The sequence below is a fragment of the Scomber japonicus genome, chromosome 12 (assembly GCF_027409825.1).
Source record: "Scomber japonicus isolate fScoJap1 chromosome 12, fScoJap1.pri, whole genome shotgun sequence".
In the NCBI taxonomy this organism is placed as follows: domain Eukaryota; kingdom Metazoa; phylum Chordata; class Actinopteri; order Scombriformes; family Scombridae; genus Scomber; species Scomber japonicus.
In genome coordinates, this window is record NC_070589.1 from 25,775,881 (window position 1) to 25,802,251 (window position 26,371).

The following is a 26,371-nucleotide window of genomic DNA, read 5'->3' on the forward strand; positions in this document are numbered from 1 at the left end:
TTTGTTTTCCTAGGACGACAACGACAACCCGCCCAACTCTGCCTTTGATTGGCTAGTACTCGTTATGTTCGTTGGCTGGGTTCGCTATGAGGAATATTATTGGTTAGAATATCAAGCTAAGCCAATCAGAGGCAGAGAAGGGCGGGTCATGACTTCAGCATCCTAGGAACAGAATTTTAGCTTAACTTGGCAGTGCCCACAAGAAGGAACTCGACATACTTATCAAGAAATACACGCAAGTAGCCAATAAATTAGAGTAATATGCGAGGTAAAGTTAGAAGAGATAAAAGATAATTAAAGTGTCCTACTTAAGACTTTTGGCCTGAGGTTGTAGCTCATTCAAATAACCCAATTCATCAGCTAGCTTGAGTTTCTGTAATGCTTTGCTGGCTAGCTGAGCAGAAGTGAAACAAGTACGACCTTAGTATGGACAATAGCACCATTTATGTCCGGGAAAGAGGCAACCTTCGTCGGGTCGGTGACATAGTCCTTGCACAGCCAAAGCCAGTGTCGTCGTGTAGAAGGACAAACCCGTTTGTCCTGAGAAAAGAACATTTTATATTCACCTACAATGCAGAGGGAAGTCTGAGATACACAACGAAATCTCTGTTTGACATCACCCTCTTGTTCGTAGCTGACAACATCCACCATGTAGACTCTCTGGTTGGTTTCCCTGAACAAATAGGAGACAGACTTTTTGCAGCAGCAGAAGAGAATCGTATATTTGTAAACCCAGACATTTCTCCTAAAGCCCTGCAGTTATTCAGTGATGCATATGGAGAAATGGTGCTTGGATCCCTCTGTCTTAGAAATAGGTAAGTTATATATATATATAGTGCTTAACACAACATCTGCCAGTCACCAAGTTGTGTCTTAACTCCTTTCCCTGTGTTTAGGTTCCCACTTTTGCATGAAAGGATGGATGAAATTAAAACATTTCATAGTTTGAAGTGTCTGGACCTGTTTGGATGCAGACTGGGGGATGATCACGAGATGTTCACCCATTTAACATCCAGCTCACTGGCAAAGTAATACCTGAATTCTCAATCTCAAAGACCTACAGTATTGTTAGGAATTAAACAACCCATTTAACAGTCATGTCTTTTTTTTGTTCAATAGCAGCTTGATTCAGCTTTTCATCGGTGGTAACAGTCTGTCAGACGTCGGCCTGCAAAGATTGACTGCACCCATTCGGATGATGAGGAAAGGACTAGACTGTCTTCAATTCCTGGATGTTTCCTGTTAGTTACTGCGCTATTATCTTCCATATTAGCTTCCATATTGTTGTGGTTGCACAAATACTACCATGTCCACATTTAAAGCATTTATAAGTTCCTCCATCTTTCTATTATAGATAACCCTCTCTCTGAAAGGGCTCTCAGATACCTCACCTGCCTCCCCAAACTTGAAAAACTTGATGCATCTGGGACCAATATGAAGGTGGGACAGTCATGGTTGTGTTAACATGTGGCTGAAGCTTATTAAAATGCTGATGTCTAATTGGAATTCATCCCTTCAGCTTGGCAGAGGATTGAAGTCAACCATATGGGACCTGCTGGGGCTCATTTATTCTGAGGGACCACTGGACACATTTGATCACTCGAGATGTAAAACAGAAGGTTGGGCCGAGCAGGTAAATTTCTTCAGACACTGATGAGATTAAAGTTAAGCGCTATTCTCTAATCATAGGTTAAATGTTGCACGTGTAGCACTGTTTGACATCTCATGAATAAATGCTTCACTCATTTTCAGGTTGTAAACCAGTGGGAAACAAATAACACACAAATGCCAAAGCAGAAGAAAATTGAGGAATCCAGAATATCAGCGCTTCGCTTTTGTAAGTGTCATTTTATTTTCACAAGTCAGGCTTAATATTATGACCCATTACAAACAATAGTCTTAAGAGTGTTTTTGTTCTTTAGTTGGCAGGCAGAAGTTTGTCAGAGAAGTACTGAACGCTGCACCCTTGGTGAATGAAAGAGAGGAAGAAGCAAGACTGCATTTCTACAAACCAGCAGCCAACAATCACATACCAGAAAAACCAATTATTTCTGCAACCACTCATCAAGTGAAGACTCCTTGGAACAATGTCAAGAAAAGGCAGCGTCAATCAGAAAGGCGTGACAATTCACATCAAAGTCCTCCGACTAAACGTTCATCCTCATCAGCTCTTACTGCAGAGGACATTGACTTGTTGAACAGCTATTGAGGCTTCATGTAGCATTCCTCAAAGAGCAGCATGAGCATGAGTCTGTTAACGGGTGACATTTTGCCTCAGAGGAACCAGAATGATTTCCAAGATGATGAGATTAAAACTGGTGAACTGTATTTGAGCATCTTTTCTTTGCTGCAGTGGTGTTTTTAAAAAAATATCTTTTTTATAAATAAAGTTGAGTATTTTTTATCACGTCAACTGCGTCGAATACTGTCACAGAGCTGGGTGATTGCAGAAGCACAAGACAGCAATCGCATTATAAAAGGGTGCCATTATAAAAGATGAGAATTACACAATCACATATTTATGTGCTGTGTAATTGCTCCCTCCATGACACGTCAATTTAGAGCTGTCCACATTGTCATAGTCACTGGTATGAGCACGTATTTGACTGACAAAGAGCCTGTTGTAAGGATATTCAAACTAAAACACAGCGTAGGAAAATAGCTGGGTAAAGTGAGACTAGGAGCACATTATGCAAAAATACACAATGATGTCGCTGTGGACTTTGATTCCAAGAGACTTTCTGTTGAATGTCTATGTCCGTCTACAACAACTCACTACCCCATTAGATATCATCATACAGGAAGTCAGTGCAATTGTGTGCAGTCTTGCAGAATCACTTGAGGGAAAAGCACTGAACGAATTTAACTTTAATCATTTAAGTGGTGCAGAGTCATCCAGGACATTGAAAAAAAAGCAACCACTCACTGGTATAATACAGGAGATGCAAATATACCTCCCACAGCAGTGTCACTGGACCAAGAAACATAGTGAACTGTAGTTTGACATAAACATACACTCATTTTTAGACACCATAAAAGTGATAGCACTGATTTGATGTAAGGCAAAGGCTCTTTTTACATTTCAGCCCTCATTCATATTTTTTCACTTTTTCACTTTATTCTTCATATTTGAGATCAAACGCAAAACGAGTTACATCAATTTCACTCATTTGAATTTATTTCTGATCCATCATTAGGAGAACAGACAACAGTAAAAGCAGGTAAAAGCTATGCACTGTCACTATTCATTAAAATCAACAGCATAGAGTTTTATTGTAAAATTCAATATAATCTGAAAATCACTGCAGTAGAAACATGAGAACAGACAGGGAGAATCTGCAATATTAGCACAACCCATTTTTACCAAAAGTTGAGGTGGGTGAAACTTCAAGTCACAAATAGTTAATTTGAAACATTATTCAATAAAATAAGCACACCAACAGATAGCTAATGCACAAATCAAAAATTGGCGAATAAAATCCCCAAATCTATTTGACTTGTTGAGCCATCCCTATTATTATTATTATTATTATTATTATTATAATAATGCCTCAAATATAACAATATACAGAAAAAAAACCTTTCATCACTCCAATTTTAAAAGCTTCAAAAGGGAGACGAGACATTATTATCAGTAATACAAAATGTTCTGCAAGTAGTTATTCCTGCTTAGACCACACAAGAAGCACAAGTCTTGTGCCGGAGGATAAAAATCAGCTCATCATTCATAAAGGACGACGTCCCTTCTCTGCTACAGCTTTGGCTTCTAGATGTCAGACTGGCCCAGGTTCACTTTGGAGGGGAGTGGCCCGGCTTCTTCCTCCGGTCCTTTGGAGGTGATGATAAGAAGGGAGGATGCTGGGTATGGAGTCAGTTTCTGTTCCTTCATGTACTCCTTGTCACCATAGATGCTCAATTTCTGCAAGCAAGACACAAAAAAAAGAGAAGGATGATATTAAATAAGATATTCAATATAAATACAATTCACTCTATCATAAAGCAGCAGTGTGTTTCTGCAGTTCAACAAACTGGTTTACATTGTAGGTTTTTTGCTGATGCTTTTTTTGAGCAGCTTTCAATGAATCATGAAAGGAAGTGCTGAGAAACATAGGGCGTTTTCAGACCTACTGTTCGATTGTTTGGTCTGCAGCAGGCTATAAATTGTTACAATGTAGCATAGAGACTTTAGTTTCACACACGCATATTTTTAAACCAACCAAAATATGTAATAGTTAAGCTGACGACTCCTCATAGGTCACTTTGGTGTATATGGTCATAGATCAACGCGGCACTTTTGAGTTTCACAGTGTTACATAGTTTGCATTAGTCATAAGAGTTTGAAAATGAGGAAAACACCCTTAAAAACCCCATCCAAATGTGTTTTAAGACCATTAAAAATACTCTGGAACAATATTTGGTGTATAATAAAAGTTTAGAATCTATGAGGTATTTTTTTTTATTTCCTCTGTCCATTATCAGTGTATGAGTACTGAAGGTCTCAAGTATCCACATCACACTTGTATAAAAAAATTGGAAATTTGACCAAGATAACTAGTTGTGATGTTGCAAATCATGCTCATAGGTACATGTTTATACTCAGACATAAAAAAAGTGAGCACAGAGAAACTTTCTACTTTCAACAGATGAATGTGAAAACAGGCGAAACTCTACACATTCATCATTCTGCACAGTGACGCCCGAAACAATGAAACAAACACAAAGAAAAGTCATAAGAAAAGCACAACTTACCTCGGCAGGTACATACTGGTCTACAGCAGTTGCCACGGTGGCACAACAGATCCAGATCAGGACCAACACAGACAGGATCAGAGTCGTGGTTAGGATCCAGCCTGGTAGCCACGGGTTCCTGAGGAGAAAAGAATAGAAATCATCAGTTTGGGTGGTTCAACTGAGACTTCCTGCCATGCATTACTAAGCAAGTTTAACTATTATTATTATTATATTAGAGTGCCAACCAACCTTGAGAGACAGCTGAAGAGGTTGTATTCATCATCATAGCTGCGGTCTCCAGTCATATCTCTGTCTCTCTCCTGGATTAAAGTGCGATAGTATTCTTTGTAAACTGGGCTACCCAACCCGGGGACTGGAAAATGAAAAAAAATAAAAGATTATGTTAAAATAGAAACGCTTATAATCTACACATTTGTATTAGAATGCTTTTGGAGTGTGTTTGCCTTGATGTAGGCATTTTTAAGAAATCTCATTGATTTTGAGGGATTAGCCTGGTGTGTGTTTTTGTGGTTTTTCTTATTGTGAACAAGTCACATGAAAAGAATAAAAACATCAATCCTGTCTAAATACTCTCAGACTTCAGCACACTGCCTGGAGAGACAGGAATATGCTTCATTAGGTTTTGCCAATGCAAGAAATATTTGGCCTAATTTAATTATTGCTTGAGGTTTTAATGAATAAAATACTGAATATTGACATAATAATCCTTTAGAGGAGGATTTTAACTAAATAAAGAGTGGAGGGCTTACAGCTCTTTTGTGGCTCTTCTTTTTCGTCTTTTTCCGATTCAAACTGGGAGAAAAATTTGACTTGAGGTCCAGTCTGTTAAATAGAAAACAGAAGTGTTAAAGTTTGTCCTAAATTTTAATATATTACTATTAACATGCATAATGGTAGAAGAGATAATATGGTTTGCTCTATTTCAGTATCTTACCTGGAAAATGACAACTTTGCCATCATCGGCCTGGAGGTAGAAAGTCCACGAGGAGGTGATGAAGCTGTGTGCCTGACTCATCATATCATCCCAAAACCCTCTGACCAGAGTCAAGGGGTACAGCAGGTGAATCCTTGGCATCATGGCCTCCAACTACAAAAAACAAAAGAAATACTAAGTACCAAATTTTTAGTGACATACTTGTCAGTTTTTTTTTTAGTTAAATACAACAGTCCTGGAAAAAAAGCACTTGAAAAGATGTTTTATTGAGTTAAATATTTGTTCAAACAGCTCTAAAGAGGGTTGATTAAACTTGGATACTAAGGGGTGTTTCCATTTTTATCTATATTTAAAGGTGGAGTAAATAATAGATAAATAGTAACACAATATAATTCAATATCAGCATAAAGTAAAGCTTCCAAAATGAACCTAAAAGTTGAGTTTATTTGGATCCCCATTAGCTGTTACCCAGGCAACAGCTACTCTTCCTGGGGTCCATGTTAAAATAAATACAACCAATTACAATATAACATAACTGCATACCTAAATAGAGTGTCCCCCCCCCCCCCTCCCCCTTGAGTTATCATCTCTTTAAAACAGATTTTTAACATTATTATACCAGATATAAAAAAAGGTTTCATTCCAGGACTTTTGTGTGTCACTGTGTGTGTTTTGGCCGGTTGGGCAGTGTACCTGTTCGTGCCGTTGTTCAGCGAACGGGAGCTGATTCTGGCAGCCCAGGTTACAGGCATACTGCTCATCTGACTGTTTGTAGGCTTCGCGACAGGCTGCGGAGGTTTGGAGGTGGTGAGAGGAAACAGATGATAAAACAGGATTATGGAAGGATTACAGACAAAAGGACAGAGAGGTGTTTCGGGCAAGTGTGCATTTTAATGGAATCGGGTGTGTAAACATAGAGCTGACTAAAGACAAACGATTGTTTACAGCTTTACTGAGGGTGATAACATAGATAATAAGCCATATGATACCCACTGTTAGAAACTATAACACCCACTGGGCCTACAAATTATACACATTGACTTAGTTTAAAACACACACTATGCAATCTGAACAGGCTGTTTATAATGTTCACAACCAACTTCTGTATTTATAGAAAATAACATGTCTTTTATAAGCATTTAAGCTCTCTTGTCACTCTTTTTAGCACTCTTTGTATCCTGTTTACAGCTCACAGAAGCAGTTTCACCTGTTTGTAATCATGTCTTGTGTGTATTCCAGAAGATTGTTAGTATGTTGTGTAAGCACACTGAGATCCACTAAACCACATTTAACTTCCTTGCATGTGTAAACATTAGAGCCCGACCGATATATATCAGTCAGCCCATTGACCTATTACAGATATATTGGTATCGGCGCATATGTTTGATCCTTTTCCTTAATTCAAGTGTAATATATACATACATGGGGTTTTTTTTAGCAGCCAATCAGTGCAAGCATTATTCTATTTCATGCGATGAGATTGTCTGTGAGTCTTAATAATTTAAAATCTTTCAAAATCTATTTGTGTAAAAATCAAATCATTCAGATGTGGAGGGGTGGTGGGATTTTATGCAATTTAATGCTTCTATTCACGTGACGGGTATCGAATGAAGTACTCAGTTGGTATCGGTATCACTTTAAGTGTACTGGTATCATCATTTTTTAAACCAAAGGTGTCAAACATACAACCCGCGGGCTAGAATTGGCCCACCAAGGGGTCCAATCTGGCCCACTGGATACATTTGCAAAGTATGAAAATTGCAGAGAAGTAATTCCAATTTTTCTGCTGCTTCGCTTCAGACTCCCCCCCCCTCCCCCACCTTGAGCATGAATACTATCTGTATACACAAAACATGCATATATTATTAATATTTATAATAATACATACTGTGGTGATTTATTTAAACCACAGATATATTGAAAATGATGCAAAATGTTGTTTTAAGTAAATAGACAATTTATTATAGTGAAGTTATAATTTACATATATATTATTTGTTTTTATATAGGCCTATATTTTTATTAATAGGCCTACGTATTGTCGGCATTTTCTTAAACCATTCATCATATATTGATAATTTTGCAAAATGTCAATCAGCAGCTTCTGTGCAAAATAATCTGGAAACAAACAGACATAAAATTGTTTAGATTGCACTCATTTTTCTGGAGTAAATAGACGATGACACCCTTGTTTTAAACTAAACCCAGCCCTGCTTAATATGGGTATGAACATCGGCTCCTGTATCGGTCGGGCCCTTTGTAAACACACTTCGCCAACAGAGAGTATTATTATATGAGAGGCCTGAGCGGCTGTGTGCAGTGGGAGTTAATTACAGAGGTTAAAGTCTCAATTCATATCTTACTTGATTCACACTCGGATTTAGTTTGATTTAGATCTTCACTGTCACGAACAAACTGGCAGATGGAGAAGAGACGACAGCCTCTCTGACAGGCGTACAGTTCCTCCTCCTGCAAAACAAACCAGTTGAATGCCTCGAAGAAGAAGACGGAAGAAAAAACAACAACAACAACAGCATCTGTGAGAGACATGACGCACATAAACCAAATATCTCCCATGCAATAACACATTTTAATTAAAACTGCAGGTGTCATAACAGAGTGAACTACACAGGGCCCCCCCATTTTTTTGTGTGTGTCTTTGCTCACGTTAGCAGAAATGACTTTCCTCAACATGAAGAGTAACTCACCCGCGGATACGTGTGCAAACTGTATGTCATTTCACACGACTTGTGACAAGAGGCCGTGTTCCCCAAAACGCTGTCAAACACGTCGGAGGATGCTGACGAGTACCCGAGCAGGACCAACAGTCCCAAAATACAGACAAAGGAATGAACAGTCCCCATTTTGTCTGCGAAAAATCTAAACAAACAACCACACGCTCGATTCCTCCTCCTTAATCTGTGGTAATCTCGCGAGATATGCGCCCTCAACGCGAGTGTTTGTTCATGTTTTGTTGTGTTTGGGTGCTCCTCGGAAATTTCTCAATCCTCACAGTCTCTCTGCTTTTGACATTGTATAACCGCTGACAGGGTTGGGAAGGTTACAGATTACTAGTTACTTTATTTAATTATGTAAATATTGATTTAAGTTGTTTTACGTGTAATACTACCCCAATAAGTACAATAACTCATTGCCTCACCTTCTGTTTTTTTATTATTTTTTTTATTTATTATCTTTATTCATGATAGTCATGCCTCAGTTGTGTTTTTATTTATGACATCTGTTGTGCCTGTTTTGTCTTAATGTTTTGTTTGTTTTTGTCTTTGTCTGTGTTTTTATACTAATGCACCTTCAATTGTGGCACTCCCAATTTCGATGTATAGGTGACTGTACATTAACAATAAGGCTATCTTATCGTATCGTATCGTTTCTTATCTTATCTTATCTTATTTCAATTACTTAATCAAAGTAATGTTGCTTAGGTTATTAGCATAATTAAATGTAATTAAAGTTAATTAAACATTAAAGTTAAATGTTTGGAGATATAACTCACCCACAGAGATGGAAGAAGAACTCAGAACTTTTACTTAAGTTAAAGTAGCAATACCACAATAAAAAAAAACATAGGCAAAGTCTCATTTAAGTAATCATACATAAGTATTGTCAGCAAAATACATTTAAAGTAACTCATCAAAGTAATGTGACTTATTACATTTGATTACTTTTCTAATTTTCTAATTCATGTTTTCAACTGTGTGTAATGTATTCATTGGTTCATGTAGAGTTTGGAATATAAAATAAAGATATTTTGTGAAAAAAGTCATGAAAAGTGTTTATGTATTTATGTGCTGTGTAATTGCTCCCTCCATGACACGTCAATGTAGAGCTGTCAAAGTCACTGGTATGAGCACGTATTTGACAGACAAAGAGCCTGTTATAAGGAAATTCACACTGAAACACAGCGTAGGAAAATAGCTGGGTAGATGATACAAGCAGATTATGCAAAAATAATAAACAATAAAGTCGCTGTGGACTTTGATTCAAAGATAGACTTTCTGTTCACTTTACAGTGGTGATCAAGCTGTGTAATGGACATGTCTGTCTACAACAACTCACTACCCCATTAGATATCATCATACAGGAAGTCAGTGCAATTGTGTGCAGTCTTGCAGAATCACCTGAGGGAAAAGCACTGAATGAATTTAACTTTAATCATTTAAGTGGTGCAGAGTCATGCAGGACATAAAAAAAGCAACCACTCACTGGTATAATACAGGAGATGCAAATACATCTCCCATAGCAGTGTCACTGGACCAATGAACAGGTGTTTTTCATGGATACTGACAGGATTTATAAGGGAGATCATTTCTTATAAAGCGATGTATCTCTCATTTGAAAATGTATTCATTAGTTCATGTAGATTTTGAAATCTAAAATAAAGATATTTTATGAAAAAGGTCAAAAGTCTGGCATGTGATTAATTGGTACTGTGACACCAGTTAAGCCCACATCATGATTTATTTACAACATATAAAAACTATTGATTTCAAACAATTAAAAACAGCAATATATGTATTCAGTAGCATGTTAAATATTAAAAAATGAGGAAAACCCCTCCCCTTGAGCTAAATCTTAGAGATCTGACTTCAGATGGGGGTTACCCTTTGTAATCATCAACATTAATAATGACTAACTTTCATTTAATTGCACTTTTTCCCCTCAACCCTGATAATCAGGTTCCTGTGTAGATAGATGACCTGAATAAACAAATTGTATTTTATAACCTAGTCCTAGGCCCTTCCTGTTTCATGATTTGGATCAATTCTTGTTTTTGTTCTTATTTTTCTTCTCATTTTATGTCACAGTATCTCATGCTGGGCTGAATTTGTATTATATTATGACTGGATAAAGTCAAACCAGCAGCAGTACTTTATGCAGCAGCAAAATGTCGATGAATAGTTCATTAGGTTGTTGCATTTCCGAGGGCGCTTAAACGCAACATTAGTACCATAGCTGCAGTACAGTACATTTAGCTTTAGCTAACAGAGGATTTCTCTCTATTTCTCTTATATATTGGCACATTATTCATATACGCTCCTTCTGACTGACCTGAACTGAGGTTACCTTTAACATGTGCTTGTTTTGAGCCCAAACTTTTATAATTTTATTAGTGAATAGTCAAAAATTACCCAGCCAGTCTGCTAACTGAGGTAGCCTCCTATATATTGTGTTTTGGAGATGGACAAGTTTGTAGTACGGCTGCCTAAAGGTGAATCACCTAAAAAGGCGAAGAGCAATGGAAAGGTTTATAGGCAAACGACAATTGAATCTTTAAGGGTGAGTTAACTTTAAAGGCCTTCATTCATGTGTTGGTAACCAGGTTTAGCCAGTGCTGCTGTGTGATATACACTGTCTCTGGCCTCATTATTAGGCACACCTGAGTTATATAATACAGTAACATCTCAGCTTTAAACTCTACATTTATGAAGCTTATACTGCGTCTAGAGCTGGACTGATATATTGGTCAGCTAATATTAACAGCTGATATTGGCCTATCACAGATATACTGATATTGGTGAATATGTCTGTTATGTAGCTAATTTGTATGAGGAACATTTAATGTATATTTGCTTCTTTTTTTTAATTTAAGTTAAGTATATATGTTTAAATATATGGGGTTTTTTTTGTTGTTGTTATTGAGTTAGTTTAGTTAGTTATAGTTGTTATTTATAATGATTCAATTCCCAGTGTAGCTGACTTTACTTTTACCTTCATTACATATCTTTGTCACAAGTGTTAGATAACTACATTTAAGGGATCAATGCAAAATATATAAAAATTATTGGCTGACATATCGATATAGGTATTCTTTTACTCTTTAATATCGGTGGTCGGCATTGGCCCCAAAAATACAGAATCAGTCGGACCCTACACAAGTCAATATTATTCACCCCAGGAGCCACCACCACTTAGTACGACCTCAGTAATAAATATAATGTAGAATTATCACTTTTTTGACAATGTTATCACTTTTTTTGAGAAAGTTAAGTCTGTATATTTATCCTCAATCATTGCTTTGTCTTGTGTTTCTTACAGAGGGTTGTCGTGATTGAGGACATCATGCGCTACAAGTCCATGCTGGAGCTGCCGGAGCAGAGCAGGGACAACCTGCTGTCCGCCCTGACGGAGCTGAGCAAGAAGATCCCATCAAGGGAGGTGCTCAAGTCCACAAAGATAGGTAGGCTGAGGAAACCTTTGTAAGAAGATGTTAGTGTATCTGCTCAGGAAGTCACACTGACTACTAGGGGACTAAATCACAAGTATCTTCACAATACGATATTATCTCGATTCAATGTACAACAATTCGATGTTTGAAGATATCACAAAGTATGTCACGATACCATTTCCATTCGATTTGATTCAGGAGCCAGCGATCAATCAATCACCTCCATTCTTATCCAATCAGAAAAAGTATTTAAATGTAGAGCAATCTATTCTCTGTTTTTAGTTAAAAAAAATAGAGCTCCTATTTACTGTAAAGTGCCACATTTTGATATAAAATGAACTGTAAAATGTTCACATCCTGTAAAAGAAAACTGAAAGAACATTAAGTAGGATTAAGCAGGATCTGTGCTTCTCTTTCAAAACTGCAGTGTCTAATGTGTTGACAGACAGACGTGCAAGAGGAATTTCAAAATAAAAGCCCAGCTTAAAGATGATGACATGCATTGATGTCTTATAGATGTTTATATTTTGCGTCAATGCTGTTGGCTCTTTGATCGTTGAATCGATTTGTCTTTACACCCCAACGACTACTGAACAACCCAGTCTGTGTCAAACCATGTTCATATCCTTTACTATACGACATATACTGTATTATGTGGGTACAAGTCAGCAGTAGGCATTCACTGTGTTGTTAAAGCAATATTAACCCGCCTCATACACACCAGACCAGTCATTAACCTCACTTTACACAAACTAGTTCAACACAGTAAGAGATCTTTTTCTCTCCTCTAAGGTCACACTGTCAACAAGATGCGGAAGCATCCGGACGCTGATGTGAGTTCAATGGCAGCAAAGGTGTACACAGACTGGAGGACGTTCATTGAGGAGAACTCCAATAAGCCGTCTATTGAAGTTCGCTCCGACAAACAGTCTGAAGGACTGAGGAGCAACGCTAGAAGACTAATGGCTGAAGCCCTGGAGGTCAAGGTGAGAAGGAGCATCTCAGTGACTATTCACTGTTTATTTAGCCTTTATTTCACATTGTATTTACATGACATATCTTTTGTTATTTTGGGAATATTAATTGAGGGTGAAACTACACTACACAATGGTCAGAAAACATGTGCTTTGTAGCTATCAGAAGATCAATATTTAACCAATATGGTCCACTTAAAATTCAGTATACTTGATCCATCAAAACTAGCTTCTCTCCTAATGTTCCTGGGAAAAAATAAATAAATAAATAATAATAATAACAATACACTCAGTGGTCATGGTGTACTGGAGTGCATTGTATTGAAAAGTGTTCCTAATATTTTGCGTGTTAATGTGGTGAACAAAATATAAGAAACCCCCTTTTAACAGTGTTTCTGGTTGCTAAAGAATGAGAACATGTTAATATTTTATCTATTTGTCTCTGGCTAGCTTATTACTTGAACATTAAGTGACTTATGTTCATGCTGTTTGATGTTTTGTCTATTTTCTGATCTGACCTACAGGAGGATTCTGGTCTCATAGACAACATTGAAAGAGAAGTGTTTCACCAGAGCTCTCGGTTAGTCAGCAGCTCATACAGACGGACTGTGAGAGCGCTGGTTTTTGCTTTCAAACACAACCCTGACATCAGAACTCAAGTGAAGGACAGCACGACGTCAGTCAACCAGCTGGTTTCTAAATACAAGAAATAACTGACTGCACATGAAAAACTTCAATATGCTTTACTTGAAAATTGTCGAGACTTTTGATGCTTGTACATTTTATTGTTGTCTTTTTTTTATTATTTTCTTCTTTTTCTGTGAAGGAGATAAAAAAAATGCCTTTACATTTTGTGGCACATCGGTAGCCTTAAACTATTTCATGACTTCATGAATTGTTAAGAATATGCATTTTATTGTTGGTGCGGATGATAATGATGCTATTCTTTTATACTAGAATCATGCATGATTTTTTGTGAATAGGTGCATTGTTTTTATACCATTACTGAAAATTTTTATACAAAATATAATTTACAAATATAACAACCTCAGGCCTGATGTACTTTCTTCTGTTGGATAAAACCGTATGTATATGGGTCAGTGACGTTTTGTTTGTGTCCATGTGGTTTAGTCAAATTTAAAGGGGTTAAAATTTGAAAATAAATGTATGAATAACTTGCATGCATTATTTTTTTGTGGAGCCAGCATAAAATTTCTGTTTTTAATCCATTTTGAGAGAATATATTAGAGGATTATGGTGTGGTGTAACCATAAAAACTTACATTACATTACATTTTTTAAATATTAAATAAATTTAATGGAACATAATTGTTCTAAATATTAAATTTAATCTGGGGAATCATGTAAATCAGAAACCAATTTTTGTTTTTTTTAATAAAGTAATTATTTGTATAAGTACACTTATTGTAAATACACTGTAGGTGGATAAAATATATAATATTTATCATTCCTTTGTGGTTACACCATTTGACATTTTACTCTTGGTAACTTTTGGTAAAAAAAATGGTGCAAATGTCATTTCAAATGACATAAAACCAACAAAAATACAAAATGCTTTTAGGACAATTTTTTAAGATATTGCTCATCATGCCAACATTTGTTTGTCACTGACCCATTTACAATGTGTTACCATGTGTTACTAAAGAAGCACAAGCCAAACAATAGCTATCACCATGAGGATGACAGCCAGAACACAGATGCTAATGAAGACAATATCACTCAAGTCATGAGGCTCAGCTTCCTGATACCCGCTTTCTTCATTACTGTCACTGTGAGTTTGCTGGGCCTGCTCCTCCAGACGACGCTCCACTTCTGAGATGATGGACACGTATGCTATTTTCCGCTGGGCGTCACACTGCAACTTATATTCTTGCACATTCTGCTGTTTCCCGTCAGAGAAATCAATGTAGAGTTTGTTTACCAGCATGGTGATGTTCCGATGTTTCTGTGAGGGATCAGAAGTCACAGTGTTACACTCAAAAAAGGAAAAAAAAATACCCCTAATAAGTATGCTTATCATTTCCTATGATGGTGTATCAGTGAGTGAGACATTAGACTGTGGTTAGTCACCTGGCTAGCAGTACCACAGTTGACAAACTGAGCAAGTATCTTATATGCGGTGGCCGTTAGCTGGGCCGTACAGGTTGGGTTTCCCAGGTAGATTCTCTCACGGTCCATCTGAGGTAAGGACTGCTGGGATATCAAAATGGTGAATTCTGATCTTGTGCAGCTAACGTTTACAGGTACCACTTGGATTGTAGGAGGGGGGGAAAAAGACACAATGCACACTTTTTTAAGAGCAGCACAAGAATGGCAAGGAAAAGAGATGTTTGTAGAGGTGAATACTTTGCTTTTAAGGCCAAGGATATTAGCTGAGATTCAGACTTATAAACAGTAGGAGATGCATGACTTAAACCTACATCACCCACAGAATAAGTAGAATAAACAATCTACCAAATATTTATCAAATGCCTGAAGAGTGAACATTTACCTCCAAGATAAGAAGCAGTGAACCCTCTATGAGCTTCATTTCTGTCTGTGTTTAGTACCACCAGCATTTTGTTGCCCTTGGAGACGATAATGGGAGATTCATCCCTGCCACACCAGCGTCCTAGCAGGGCGTCCGCCTCGCTGTCCCCGTCATAAACTGCCACAGAGTCGTAGTCACACTCATCTGAAAGACTGTTGCGGTTCTCCAGGTCCATCACAGGGAAGAAGAGTTTGATGCGGTATCCAGCTCCTAGAATGATGCTCCAGTGGCAATTAATATTGTTTGGGTAGATGTTGGGGAAATGAGGGCTGGTGAAGTTTCCACTTACAGCAGACAGGAACTGCTGGCATTCACCTGTTCGAATATAGGTGATCAGAAAAGTTACTCAGCTTTGTCTATATTGGCATTTTGGGATTCTGCACTCACACTTTAAAGGAAGCTAGCAATCTTGGAAAATATCAACTTTTCTTGCCAAGACTTAGATTAGAAGATTGATACCAATTTGATACTTGTATAAAGCTGGATCCAGCAGCTCAACAAAAAGAAGAATAAAAATAGGAAAACAGCCAGTCTGGTCCTGTCCAAAGGTATTACCAGCACCTCTAATGTGCTCTGATTAACATCATTGTATCATTTTTTGTTTAATCCAGCCAAAAAGTGTTTAAAAGGAACACCGGTTGTCCTCCATAGTACAGGTGCTGGTAGGTGGATTTTGGACAGAGACAGGCTAGCTGTTTCTGCCTGTTTTGCCAAATGGTTTGACAAGGTCACATCTGTGAACAGCCGTCTAAAAGTGATTCTTCAGAGTTTCAAATGAATTGTGATTTGGCTAGACCGCTCAAGGACTTTCACATTATTGTTTGCGGTAGGGATGCTGCTCTACCTCTAAGTTTCTGTCAGACGTAGTGCTTTGTGCTGCAAAAGTGTTCAATCTTTGTTTCGTCAGATGGTCTTTTGTGTCATATTTTCATGTATCTTGTTTCAAACTTCACGTATGATGTAATGTTTTTCAGTCTTGCCTCTACACGGACTGACAAGCTACTCTATAGTTCTGTCACCTTTATTATTGAACCCATTTTTCCTTGTTTCTAAAGTCTTTGGATTTCATAGCAGACCTTCTTCTCTGAATAGGTGTAGAAATTTGATTTGGATAAAAGTTGCTTTATGTAAACCAGAAAGTTACAGAGTAATTGTATGTCACATGACTGATAACTGACCATCGTCCTTTTTCTCAATTCTCAAATACTGAAACCATTAGGTTGCATAACGGTGTGAGGTAGTTACCTGAGTAGTAGTACGCCTTAAACCCTCGTCCCCCAATGTTGAAGTCAGACTTGAAGACCACCAGAAGCTGGTTAGAAGTTGTGACTGCGTTAGGGGGTTTATCAGCCCCGCAGTATTTGCCCAGGTGTTTGTGTGTGACTGTAGGGCCATCAAACATAGCGACAAAGTCAAAATTACATCCCTCATTGTTTTCCAGCTGGAAGTCTAAGAAGACAAGGGTGACCACACTAGCGTTGGACACATGGATGGCCCAGGAGCAGTCAGCGTTGTTGCTGTACTCCTGAGGGTAGCCTGGACTGGAGATTACACCTGAGAGGCCAGTGAGGACTCCACCACACACATCTAGACAGGATGGAGAGAACATTTAGATACGCCTTACATTTTTATATTTGGAAAAGAGAAACACAGCAGACAATAATTACTGAGCACAATAACCTCTAGAGCATGTTGTAATGTTTGTTGTATGAGGCAAACTTGAAAACAGTGAAGGTCCCTCTGAAACAATGTGAATACAACTTGGTCAGTCAGTTTGCTTTATATGTAGTTATCTTTTTGGTCAGACCACAAACAACATGTTGTATACAGTATATTTTCGAGCTCATCAGAACTAAAAACCCAATCTAATCCAAAATTTTAGATTATTATATCATTTTTTGTATTGATGAACATTCATATTTCTCCTATAAATTCAGTATTTTTGTTCAATTAAGGTTTTTTTAAATTCTTATTAAAAAGATGATGTTTTGTGTAGGCCTACTTTGTGTCAGTCATCTGTATGTCACCTGACTGTTCAGTGGATAATAAGGAAACTAATAAAATAATCTCAGACACCCTCATGAAGGCAAGACAGCTTATAAAGTGTATAAATCATTTAAGCTTATACTGCCCTGCACCTTCCAGTATGTGCTCTTAAATCTCAAGGTCTCAAGGTTACAAATTGTTGTACATGAGATGTGTACTCTCCTGTGAGACTAAGGGATTTCTATAATAAACATATTCATTGAAAACTAGTTGTTATTATGTTGTCCAGAAAGAATCCACTCCATTGCACCAGCTCTCACATTGTACATTGTATAAAATATGTTGAGTTACCTTTTCTGTAGCCAAAACTGAACCCCCGGTACACCACATGGCGATCTGAATGGAAGATAATGGACATGACATTCCAGGACGAAGTGAACTGAGGCGGGGAGATGTCTCCACAAAACGTGCCAAGGAGGTTCCCCTCATCCTCAGATATGCCGTTGTAGATCTTGATGTAGTCGTAAGCGCAATTGGCGTGATACTCCAACTCAAAGTGGTTAAAGGTGAGGAGGATGGATGAGCCCTCTGCTACCACAATTAGCCAGGAACAGTCAATGTTGTGGGGATATGGGCCTGGGAAGTTTGGACTGGAGATATTGCCAGATGGAGCAGAGAGTATTCCTCCACATTTGACTCCTTTATCATTACAAAAACAGTTTCATTACCACTCAAAGACAGAAGATACTGAGTAAAGATTATAGCTTTTCTCTTTCTTATTTATTCTACTATTTTCTAGCAACAAGAGACACATCTGAAATTGTATTACAAGCTGAAATTGAACAACTGAGGCCCAACTTTCTTTACTACATACAGTACCTGCATGATAAAGTGTTACTATCAAATGTAAACTTCTCTCTGTCTATTTTGTTTAAAACAGCAACTCACCTTTTTTAGATTCAGCCTCGTCAACAAACAGCAGGACATGAATCAGGAAAGCCACCCTGAGACTCATGTTGGTATTGTTGATTTCGGCTTTTGTCATGCCTCAGCTACAATAACAGCAGGGACAGGCGACGGCAGAGTCATAGCGTACAGCCTTGAGACATCAGTTGTGCCTGTTGAGGTAATAGGACTTTGAAAAATTCATCCACAGCCTGAATGAGGAAACCTGATACGCTTTGCCCTCTTTGCTAAATTTTAATGACTGATATCCAATGAGCACGAGTGGCTTGTCAGGACACTGTTTGGAGAGATGGTATACATTTTTAATGATGGTCACACACACACACACAGAGCACCAGCTGCGAGGGGAGTTGATAAAAGAGACAGGAAGACAGAGACAAGGGTGATCACATTTGTCACTAATATAAATGGTTTCATTAAAGCGATGTGAAGGAGGGAATTATTGATGTCACAGAGAAAGGAGCACAGAGTGGACATTGCTGTATTTGTGTGAAAGAAGATTAAGTATGGATCCAAGATGTCTTTCGAGTGTCTTTCCTTTGAATGAAAATGTTCATCATTGAAGAAGTGCTCAGGTGTGTAAGTTTGTCTGGAGTAAGAACAAGCAGGCAAATATAGCATCAAATGCTTGACTGGGAATTTACCTTGGACAGTGCTTAGAAGTACAGTATATTATTGATCATAAAAAGTTCATTTTTGACCCTAAAAATAGTTTTTACTATTTTACTCAGATCAAGACTCTGAGATGTGGTACAAAGCTGGTACATGTACCTTCAGCTGAGGATTTTCCATATATAATATAATTAAAAACACACTTATAATTCACTCCTTATGTAAATTCCAAATGTTTTTTTACAAACTACTTTAAATACAGACAGAAAGAGTCACTGCTTTATAAATCCCAAGCAAGGTCATCTCACCCAAATGTGAATGTCAATTCTGTTACACTTTTGTTTCTCTTGTGGCCCTGTGACAGAGATTTTGTATCTATTGTACAATCATATCCCTCTTTTAACAGAATAGGGCAGACACATATAGACACCAATAATCCTAACTAAGTGGAGGGTGTAACAGACAGGGAGATAAAGTATTCTTAGTAAAAGCCTATTGTGCAAATAAATGTTTGCTTATTACAGCAGTGCTGTGAAGGCAGGGCTTTTAGAGTGAATAATGGGCTCAGTGAGAAAAGCTACTACCTAAAGACACCTGCTAGATGGTGCTGTTGCTCTATGAAAACTCAGTGAAAACCACAAGTGGCTTTTAAAAAGTCATGCTGAACTCATGAATAGTACAATTAATGATGGTAGTAGCTGCATCTGAGTCATCTGTACTTTTTATACTTTGACAATCAGAACGTCGGCTGTGAGAAGGGTTATATTTTCAACCAGACTGAGCTGTGCTGCAACACCTGAGTGTGTCCCAGGTGTGCCTGCAAAAACAGAGCAGACTTACACAGCAAACACAGCACACAGCAGATGACACTATAAGGGTCATCACAGTCATATTTTCTATTATCTACTGATCTTATTATTGTGTGTTTCTGTCCAGGTGAAGGTCAGTTCCCCGCTGTGTTGGATCTGTGCACTCTTATGTCTGAGAAGAGAGTCTGTCTGTTGGCCAACGCAGGGTTTGTGGTCCTGGTCCAGTTGCAAGGCAGATGTGGAGGGAAAAAGCAGAATAGAGACAGACATACCAAAACAAAACAACCAAAAAACACCATGAAGACACAGAACAGATCAACCAATAAAACCCAAAGTAATAATTCAGTCTTTTCAAAAGGTCCAACTCAAAATAAACCTTCTCCCACACAGTCCAGCCCTAAAAGAAAAAGTCTGAGGGGCATCTGGTGGACAAGAACTAAAGAAAACTCAAGAGTCAAACAAAACCATGACACATCTTAATGAGTAACAGTAAGAAAAGCATGTTAGGCTGTAACAAACTGTACAGGGGCTGCTGTTAGGAACAACTTGTTCTCATCAGGTATTTCACTGTTTGACACGCTAACAAGGGACATGACAGGTAGACTCTACCCCAACCACACAGCAGACATGAGGAACCTCATTTTAACAGTAGACAAAAGTCATTTACAGGAGGAACAAACTTTGACACAAGACCTCCTTGAGACATTTTAAATTGGATCTGACACACACCGGTAAGTTTATATATATATATGTATATATACAGTATGCTCTTGGTGAAGACATGCGAGCGGTTCAAAATGAAGAAAGACCCTGAGCATGGGGAAACTTGAACATTTATACCTGAGGGAAAGGCCCACCCCTGGGGTGTGTTTTACGTCCTTTGTCTGCTGTGGGGTCGGCCTCTTACCTATGGTGTGCTTTCGCAGGTATCGGCGCCGACCCCCTGAAGTGTGAAGTTAAGAGGTCTAGTCAACACAATTTAAAATACAAAAGGGTTTGAATATTGATGAGAAAGTGAGAGGTTGGGTGTCTCAGGTAGTTGACATGCAAAGGAATTGAATTTACAATTACAATTAAAAGTCTGATATCTTGGTGAGAAGGTGGGAGGTTGGGTATCTTACAAAGAAGTTGAAATTACAATTACGGACACAAGACCTCCTTGAGACACTTTAAATTGGATCTGACACACACCGATAAGTTGAGCCCTGAATCTTGAGCTTAGGAACCATGATCTACATTTTCCACCATTTTATGACAATTTATAGACCAAATGACTAACAGTCTAGAAAATAATGGACAAATTCGTCATGGCTGTGGCTCAGGAAGTAGACCTAACCCGTCCACAAATCAGAAGGTCAGCGGCTCCTCCAATCCGCATGTTGAAATGTCCTTGGGCAAGATACCATTGACACTGACCCTCCCTTGTATTGAGAAGTTGTCACAAACTTTTAAAAGTTTTCATAGCAGGATTTTGGTCAGCTCATCTTTTCCATGCTGACCTTTTACCTCATATACCTGATCTGTCACAGTACACTGGTTTGTCCCAGTCCAGATTTGATTGATTGAACACCCAATACAAATATAAGCATTGAGTTCAGTTTTGAAAGTGTTGAAACTTCCAGTTAGGAGGCTTTAATTTTCAATGTTAGTGTATTTTTATGCATGCATGAACAAAAAATACCACACGAAAATGTCATTTTACCATATGAGTAAATAATTTCACTGAATTTCAACTTGTCCTATAAAACTCTTCATTGAAAATATTGTGTCTTAAATCCAGTTTTAGTGCAGATTTTGATGATATTTGTACATTTACCAGAACAGGTTGTTCAATAAAACCTGAATGATTAAAAGCTGCTATACTATTTGGTTACACATTGACGAGTGTGTCCCAGTTCCATTTAACTATAAATCATCTTATGTTTGTGTTGATAAGCATTCAAGGATTAGTTAAATTTTGATCTATGTTCATCATTTGGATGAGTTAAAGGCAGCTGAATTTAGAAGGTCTGTACTTTCAGAAGAGATGGCTTCCCAGGTCAGACTGAGGCTGCTGCCGAGTGCCAAATGTTTGTTCGATGAGCCCGTTCAGGTGAAGGTGACCGGGCTGAGGTCGAGACAGGTGGTCACCATGAAGGCCAGATCAACTGACGAGAAGGGAGTGGTGTTCAGCTCCTCGGCCACCTACAGGGCTGATGGGAGCGGGGAGGTGGATCTGGAGAGAGACCCCTCACTCAGTGGGACGTACATTGGAGTTGAACCCATGGGTCTGCTGTGGTCCATGAAGGCAAACATCCAGCACAAATGCTTTTTCAAGAACAAAGTGATAAACCCTCATGTGGTGAAGTTTTCTGTGCATGAAGTGGAGGGGGACGGTAGGATGCTGGCAGAGGAAACTAATGAGAGGTTACTGATTGGAGACGGGGTCAGCCGGGTCCCCGTCAAAAAGGGGAACTTTTATGGAGTCCTCTTTACTCCTCCAGGTTAGTGGCTCATTGCTTTCTATCTTTATCATTATGTAATTTCAACTAAATCGTGTGTTTTTGACTGTGCAACAGTGTTAAATTCTAATTGTGAAAAAATCTAAATGATCTTTCTCAATACAAGTGAAGAACATTTTCAAAAAATAAAGTGATGGAAAATCTAAAACTTAGGAACTTTTTTTCACAAGAGTGTTTTTTCCCTCACTTGCGTCTCAGGGCTTCTATAAAAAACCTTCTCAATGCAGATTGGTTTGTATGAATTTTGTGTGTCCAAGGTTAAAGGAGTTAAACATTGGTGCATTAAACTAAATCATTGAATTAAATAAGCAAATAACTATAGATAACTGTGGTTGTCACTTTGATTGAAAGCCCCTTTTTCACAGAGGACATCTTGATTTGTCAAAAACTTATCAATAATAAGATTAATGATGGCTGAGTTATTATTAGTAAGCAGATATTTGTACTATGATAATAAAAATGTTATGTTTGTAATGAGGCATAATTAGCTTTACCACACTGTTTTATTAATGTGTGTGTTTCTTTCCAGGTGAAGGTCCGTTCCCTGCTGTGTTGGATCTGTGTACCTTTATGTCTGAGAAGAGAGCCTGTCTGTTGGCCAACAGAGGGTTTGTGGTCCTGGTTGTGGCCGTGTACAATGACAAGCCTGTCAACATAAAAGAGATGCATCTAGACTGTTTTAAAGAAGCAGTTGATTTCTTAAAACAACAACCTAAGGTGAGCTGTTATAAAGCTGGTATAAAAGCAGTCTTGGGAAGACTGTTAGGATCTCTCCTTTTTATCTGTCAGAGAGGTGGTTTCACACTGTAATCCAGTTGTTTGCCTTTTAACAGATAAAATGCAATGATATACTATAATATAATCATTTGGAAACTCATCTCTGGCCAGACTGAAGCCTCTTAGGATACTTGAATAATTTGAGGAAGTTAGTAAAGTGTGCTTCAGTTCATCTTTTGGGTCCTGGTTGAACATTGTCCAGCGAGGTTGAGATTGTGTGGCCTAGTTAGAGTTAATGTAAGTAAGGGGCATGGCATAATTCATATGCATCCATATGTGTGAACACACTGTTAGTTCCATACTGGACCATGTCGAAAATTACACTCATGGGAACACACCTTAAACTTAGATTTAAGGTGAGAACAAAGCAATTTTCAATTTTTAGCAGATGAATGTGAAAAGAAACTGTTGATCCATCATTCTGCACATTGAAGCTCAAACATCCAACTATATGAACAATATGAAAAACACAGTTTCAGTGGAGGGGGGGCTTGCAATGTAGTAGTTTCACAAGCTGCTCAAGCTGCTTGATATAATGACATATGCTGTTAAATTCAATTCCCTGATATTTTATGCAGCTTTTATATTATCCTAATTTATCCCCATATCTCAGTTTCTAAGCTGTGTGTGTGTGTGTGTGTGTGTGTGTGTGTGTGTGTGTGTGTGTGTGTGTGTGTGTGTGTGTGTGTGGTTTTATTCACCTCTAATTTTTCATGATTTTTGTCACAGGTGGTAAATAAAGGAGTTGGTGTAATATCAAGATCAAAAGGTGGAGACATTGCACTTTCACTTGCATCTTTTGTGCCAGGTATTGAGGCAGTGGTTTGGATAAATGGCTGCTGTGCTAATGTGGTCACTCCTCTCTTCTATAACAAGCGCAAAATCCTCTCACCGCTGCTGTTTGACTTGAAGAGGGTGATTCCCACTGAGTCTGGGGCCAGCATAGTCAAGTACTGTATGAATGATCCTCTGGCAGAGGAGAACCGGGCCACCCTAGTCCCCGTCGAAAAGGCCAAGGCACATTTCCTCTTTGTGGCCTCAGAGGACGACCTCAATTGGGACAGCAAAGCTTACATGGACCAAATAGTGGAGAGACTGAAGCGTCATGGCAAGGAGAACTTTGAAACTGTGTGTTACCCTGGAGCAGGACACTTACTGGACCCGCCGTATGGACCCCAATGTCCCTCCAGAGTCCATGGCATTGTACACAAGCCAGTCTTGTGGGGCGGTGAGCCCAGATCCCACGCAGCAGCTGAAGTCCACTTATGGAAGAAGATCCAGGAGTTCTTCATTTCTCATTTGAGCTATGAAGCTACAGAGAGTTCTACATGCAAATTATGATAGGATGTATCACGAACAACGATTTTAAGGTTTTTAATTATTACAATCTAAAAACAAAATTGATATGATGAAATAGCATTTTGAGCTGCAAAAGGCTACAAGAAAAGCCCTAATTGAAGAAAAAAAACCAAAGAATTTAATAGGCTTAAGTAATGTAATTATTTCATTGCTAGTGTTTATTGTTTAATTGAAAGGAGGTCATTTAAAGTCTGTAGCAGCATTTGACCAACAGAGGGCAGTGTGTACCCATGTAACAGGCCACAGAGGCAGTGGGAAGTGGACTGAATATTTGTCTAATATGCAGTAATGTAACTAGCTGCCTAATTGCTGCCTATTGTGTTTGATTATTACACTGATGTTTTCTGTTTAAGGTAAAAAGTGGATGTATTTTGAATAAACGCTCATTGCTCCAAAAATAATAATGCATCAAAATCAATGTTGTTATCAATTATTGACCTAGTCAAGGCTGTAATAACTTCATCTCAAATATTACACTTTGCACCTATTTTTTTGAAAATATTGCATATTTTGTGTTTTTGCCATTGAAACAATCTGGGGTTCTTATGACAAAAAGGGCATAAAAACATAAAAAATATGAAAAAATAATTAAAAAAAACTTTATGTATGGTTAGGTCTGAAGTTGTTGAAAAGATTTGATGAGGTGAAAGTAAAAAGAAAAAATTAATATATTATATTTTTATTGCACTTTTGTGGGAGGGCCTGTTTTGGGCCCTTAAGGTAAAAAGTGGATGTAATTTTAAGGGTGCCTCAAGGGTTAATGATGGCAGCCTCTGTAAGGTTTAATTTGTTATTGTTAGGTGACCAATTTATTTAATATGTTGAATTGAATGTGAATATAATTTACTGAGGGAACGTATGTCTGAACTTTGGTTTTATTTCCCTTTTCAGAACCACATTATCACAAGTTTAGTCAACTAAGCCCTGTTGAGAATAAGAGCTCTGTGCTTTGCTGTGCCCCCAATTTGACTGAATAAAGTGCCATAAAAGAATACTGGGAACCTGTCAAATGCATTCTGACCGATGCACCTAGGCGAATATCCATCTCCGCACCAGTTCATACAGTCCAGCTAATTAACTTCAGTTTAGTGTGTGTGTTAAGTATTTCATTGCATTGTCTGAACCTCTGTGTTTTTACCATGAATATAACAATACACTTCTTGAATCTTGCCATGAAACTAGATATTTCCATGATTCTGGGCACATGTAGACCTGCAATGATTAGTCAGTGAATTGATTAATGACTTGATTACTTAACTGGCAAATAATTGATTAAACAAAATAATTTTTTCAAAATACAGTGGTGCTTAGTGCAACCACACTCAAAGTTTAGCAGTCCAGTCTGTACATGACTGATAACATGCATTAAAATGGCTTTCTGAATCATCTTACCAGTCACATCTGACATTGAGGCGGCATCTATCAGAGCTGACACCATAATCTGTGAACACTGCACACACGAACAGACCTGGGTTTTCAGTCTTGAGTCTGGACACAAGAACTCTGATTCATCCTTCTCTGAGGGTGTTTTTGTCACAGACTTTAACAGTGCAAGTCACAGCTGCTACAAGTTGAAACTAGTGGAACTAACAAATATGCAGATTACACCTAATATGACATGAGGCATCACACCCACACTTTGACAAGTATATGGTTACAATTTAGACACAATGACAAGTGACAACATTATAGTATTTGCTGATTGTTGAAAAAAGGGTCATCCTATAATCTGGTCACTTTTTCACCTGATACCATCATTGGTGTATGGCCACTTCACCAGTGGTATCAACACCTGGATCGGAGAAAGAAAAAAAAAGATATCTGTCAAAAATGTTGCTTATAACCAGCAAAAAACGTTAGAATGAGAACTTGTTGTAAAACTGATTCTCCAGTTAAAGAGCAGAGGTTTGAGATTGTCCAGAATATGTATTCAATGGAAAAGTTGACATACTTAATGAGAGTTAA

General features: G+C 38.1%; 5 protein-coding genes across 6 annotated transcripts; 3 read left to right on the forward strand and 2 right to left on the reverse strand.

Annotated features, from left to right (window-relative positions):
• The first annotated feature begins 203 nt into the window (after positions 1–203).
• On the forward strand, positions 204–2,338 carry lrrc42 (leucine rich repeat containing 42). Of its 2 annotated transcripts, none has more exons than XM_053330559.1 (7): positions 204–815; positions 897–1,028; positions 1,120–1,241; positions 1,355–1,440; positions 1,520–1,633; positions 1,753–1,837; positions 1,923–2,338. In XM_053330559.1, the coding sequence occupies exons 1-7, from the start codon at positions 427–429 to the stop codon at positions 2,207–2,209; spliced, it is 1,215 nt and encodes a 404-aa protein (XP_053186534.1). In that variant the 5' UTR covers positions 204–426; the 3' UTR covers positions 2,210–2,338. The 2 variants fall into 2 exon arrangements, with proteins under 2 accessions (XP_053186534.1, XP_053186536.1); XM_053330561.1 differs by having other exon boundaries at positions 1,123–1,241.
• Positions 2,339–3,156: 818 nt separating this feature from the next.
• On the reverse strand, positions 3,157–8,589 carry tmem59 (transmembrane protein 59). Its single transcript, XM_053330562.1, has 8 exons — positions 8,394–8,589; positions 8,049–8,154; positions 6,380–6,474; positions 5,687–5,839; positions 5,502–5,574; positions 4,981–5,104; positions 4,750–4,867; positions 3,157–3,919 (listed from the first exon to the last, which is right to left on the reverse strand). The coding sequence occupies exons 1-8, from the start codon at positions 8,547–8,549 to the stop codon at positions 3,767–3,769; spliced, it is 978 nt and encodes a 325-aa protein (XP_053186537.1). The 5' UTR covers positions 8,550–8,589; the 3' UTR covers positions 3,157–3,766.
• Positions 8,590–10,654: 2,065 nt separating this feature from the next.
• On the forward strand, positions 10,655–13,837 carry tceanc2 (transcription elongation factor A (SII) N-terminal and central domain containing 2). The gene is made up of 4 exons (XM_053330565.1): positions 10,655–10,983; positions 11,743–11,884; positions 12,665–12,858; positions 13,371–13,837. The coding sequence occupies exons 1-4, from the start codon at positions 10,885–10,887 to the stop codon at positions 13,557–13,559; spliced, it is 624 nt and encodes a 207-aa protein (XP_053186540.1). The 5' UTR covers positions 10,655–10,884; the 3' UTR covers positions 13,560–13,837.
• Positions 13,838–14,505: 668 nt separating this feature from the next.
• Positions 14,506–18,397, reverse strand: cdcp2 (CUB domain containing protein 2). Its single transcript, XM_053330769.1, has 6 exons — positions 18,331–18,397; positions 17,734–18,081; positions 16,642–16,983; positions 15,358–15,711; positions 14,937–15,115; positions 14,506–14,811 (listed from the first exon to the last, which is right to left on the reverse strand). The coding sequence occupies exons 1-6, from the start codon at positions 18,395–18,397 to the stop codon at positions 14,506–14,508; spliced, it is 1,596 nt and encodes a 531-aa protein (XP_053186744.1).
• A 3,392-nt stretch (positions 18,398–21,789) lies between these two features.
• Positions 21,790–24,388, forward strand: LOC128369513 (acyl-coenzyme A thioesterase 1-like). The gene is made up of 3 exons (XM_053330564.1): positions 21,790–22,252; positions 22,800–22,987; positions 23,777–24,388. The coding sequence occupies exons 1-3, from the start codon at positions 21,796–21,798 to the stop codon at positions 24,386–24,388; spliced, it is 1,257 nt and encodes a 418-aa protein (XP_053186539.1). The 5' UTR covers positions 21,790–21,795.
• Positions 24,389–26,371: the final 1,983 nt, after the last annotated feature.

Excerpts from the sequence above, each read along its gene's own strand:
- lrrc42 (XM_053330559.1), top strand. The coding sequence starts at position 427 with ATGGACAATAGCACCATTTATGTCCGGGAAAGAGGCAACCTTCGTCGG. Across the intron at positions 1,242-1,354 it reads TCAATTCCTGGATGTTTCCT|ATAACCCTCTCTCTGAAAGG; the intron begins GTTAGTTACTGC and ends TTTCTATTATAG. Across the intron at positions 1,838-1,922 it reads AATATCAGCGCTTCGCTTTT|TTGGCAGGCAGAAGTTTGTC; the intron begins GTAAGTGTCATT and ends TTTGTTCTTTAG.
- tceanc2 (XM_053330565.1), top strand. The coding sequence starts at position 10,885 with ATGGACAAGTTTGTAGTACGGCTGCCTAAAGGTGAATCACCTAAAAAG. Across the intron at positions 10,984-11,742 it reads CGACAATTGAATCTTTAAGG|AGGGTTGTCGTGATTGAGGA; the intron begins GTGAGTTAACTT and ends TGTTTCTTACAG. Across the intron at positions 11,885-12,664 it reads GCTCAAGTCCACAAAGATAG|GTCACACTGTCAACAAGATG; the intron begins GTAGGCTGAGGA and ends CTCTCCTCTAAG.
- tmem59 (XM_053330562.1), bottom strand. The coding sequence starts at position 8,549 with ATGGGGACTGTTCATTCCTTTGTCTGTATTTTGGGACTGTTGGTCCTG. Across the intron at positions 8,155-8,393 it reads GTTTGCACACGTATCCGCGG|GAGGAGGAACTGTACGCCTG; the intron begins GTGAGTTACTCT and ends TTTGTTTTGCAG. Across the intron at positions 5,575-5,686 it reads GCAAAGTTGTCATTTTCCAG|ACTGGACCTCAAGTCAAATT; the intron begins GTAAGATACTGA and ends TCTATTTAACAG.
- cdcp2 (XM_053330769.1), bottom strand. The coding sequence starts at position 18,397 with ATGAGTCTCAGGGTGGCTTTCCTGATTCATGTCCTGCTGTTTGTTGAC. Across the intron at positions 16,984-17,733 it reads CAGTTTTGGCTACAGAAAAG|ATGTGTGTGGTGGAGTCCTC; the intron begins GTAACTCAACAT and ends CATCCTGTCTAG. Across the intron at positions 14,812-14,936 it reads ACTGTGGTACTGCTAGCCAG|AAACATCGGAACATCACCAT; the intron begins GTGACTAACCAC and ends GATCCCTCACAG.
- LOC128369513 (XM_053330564.1), top strand. The coding sequence starts at position 21,796 with ATGGCTTCCCAGGTCAGACTGAGGCTGCTGCCGAGTGCCAAATGTTTG. Across the intron at positions 22,253-22,799 it reads AGTCCTCTTTACTCCTCCAG|GTGAAGGTCCGTTCCCTGCT; the intron begins GTTAGTGGCTCA and ends GTTTCTTTCCAG. Across the intron at positions 22,988-23,776 it reads TCTTAAAACAACAACCTAAG|GTGGTAAATAAAGGAGTTGG; the intron begins GTGAGCTGTTAT and ends TTTTTGTCACAG.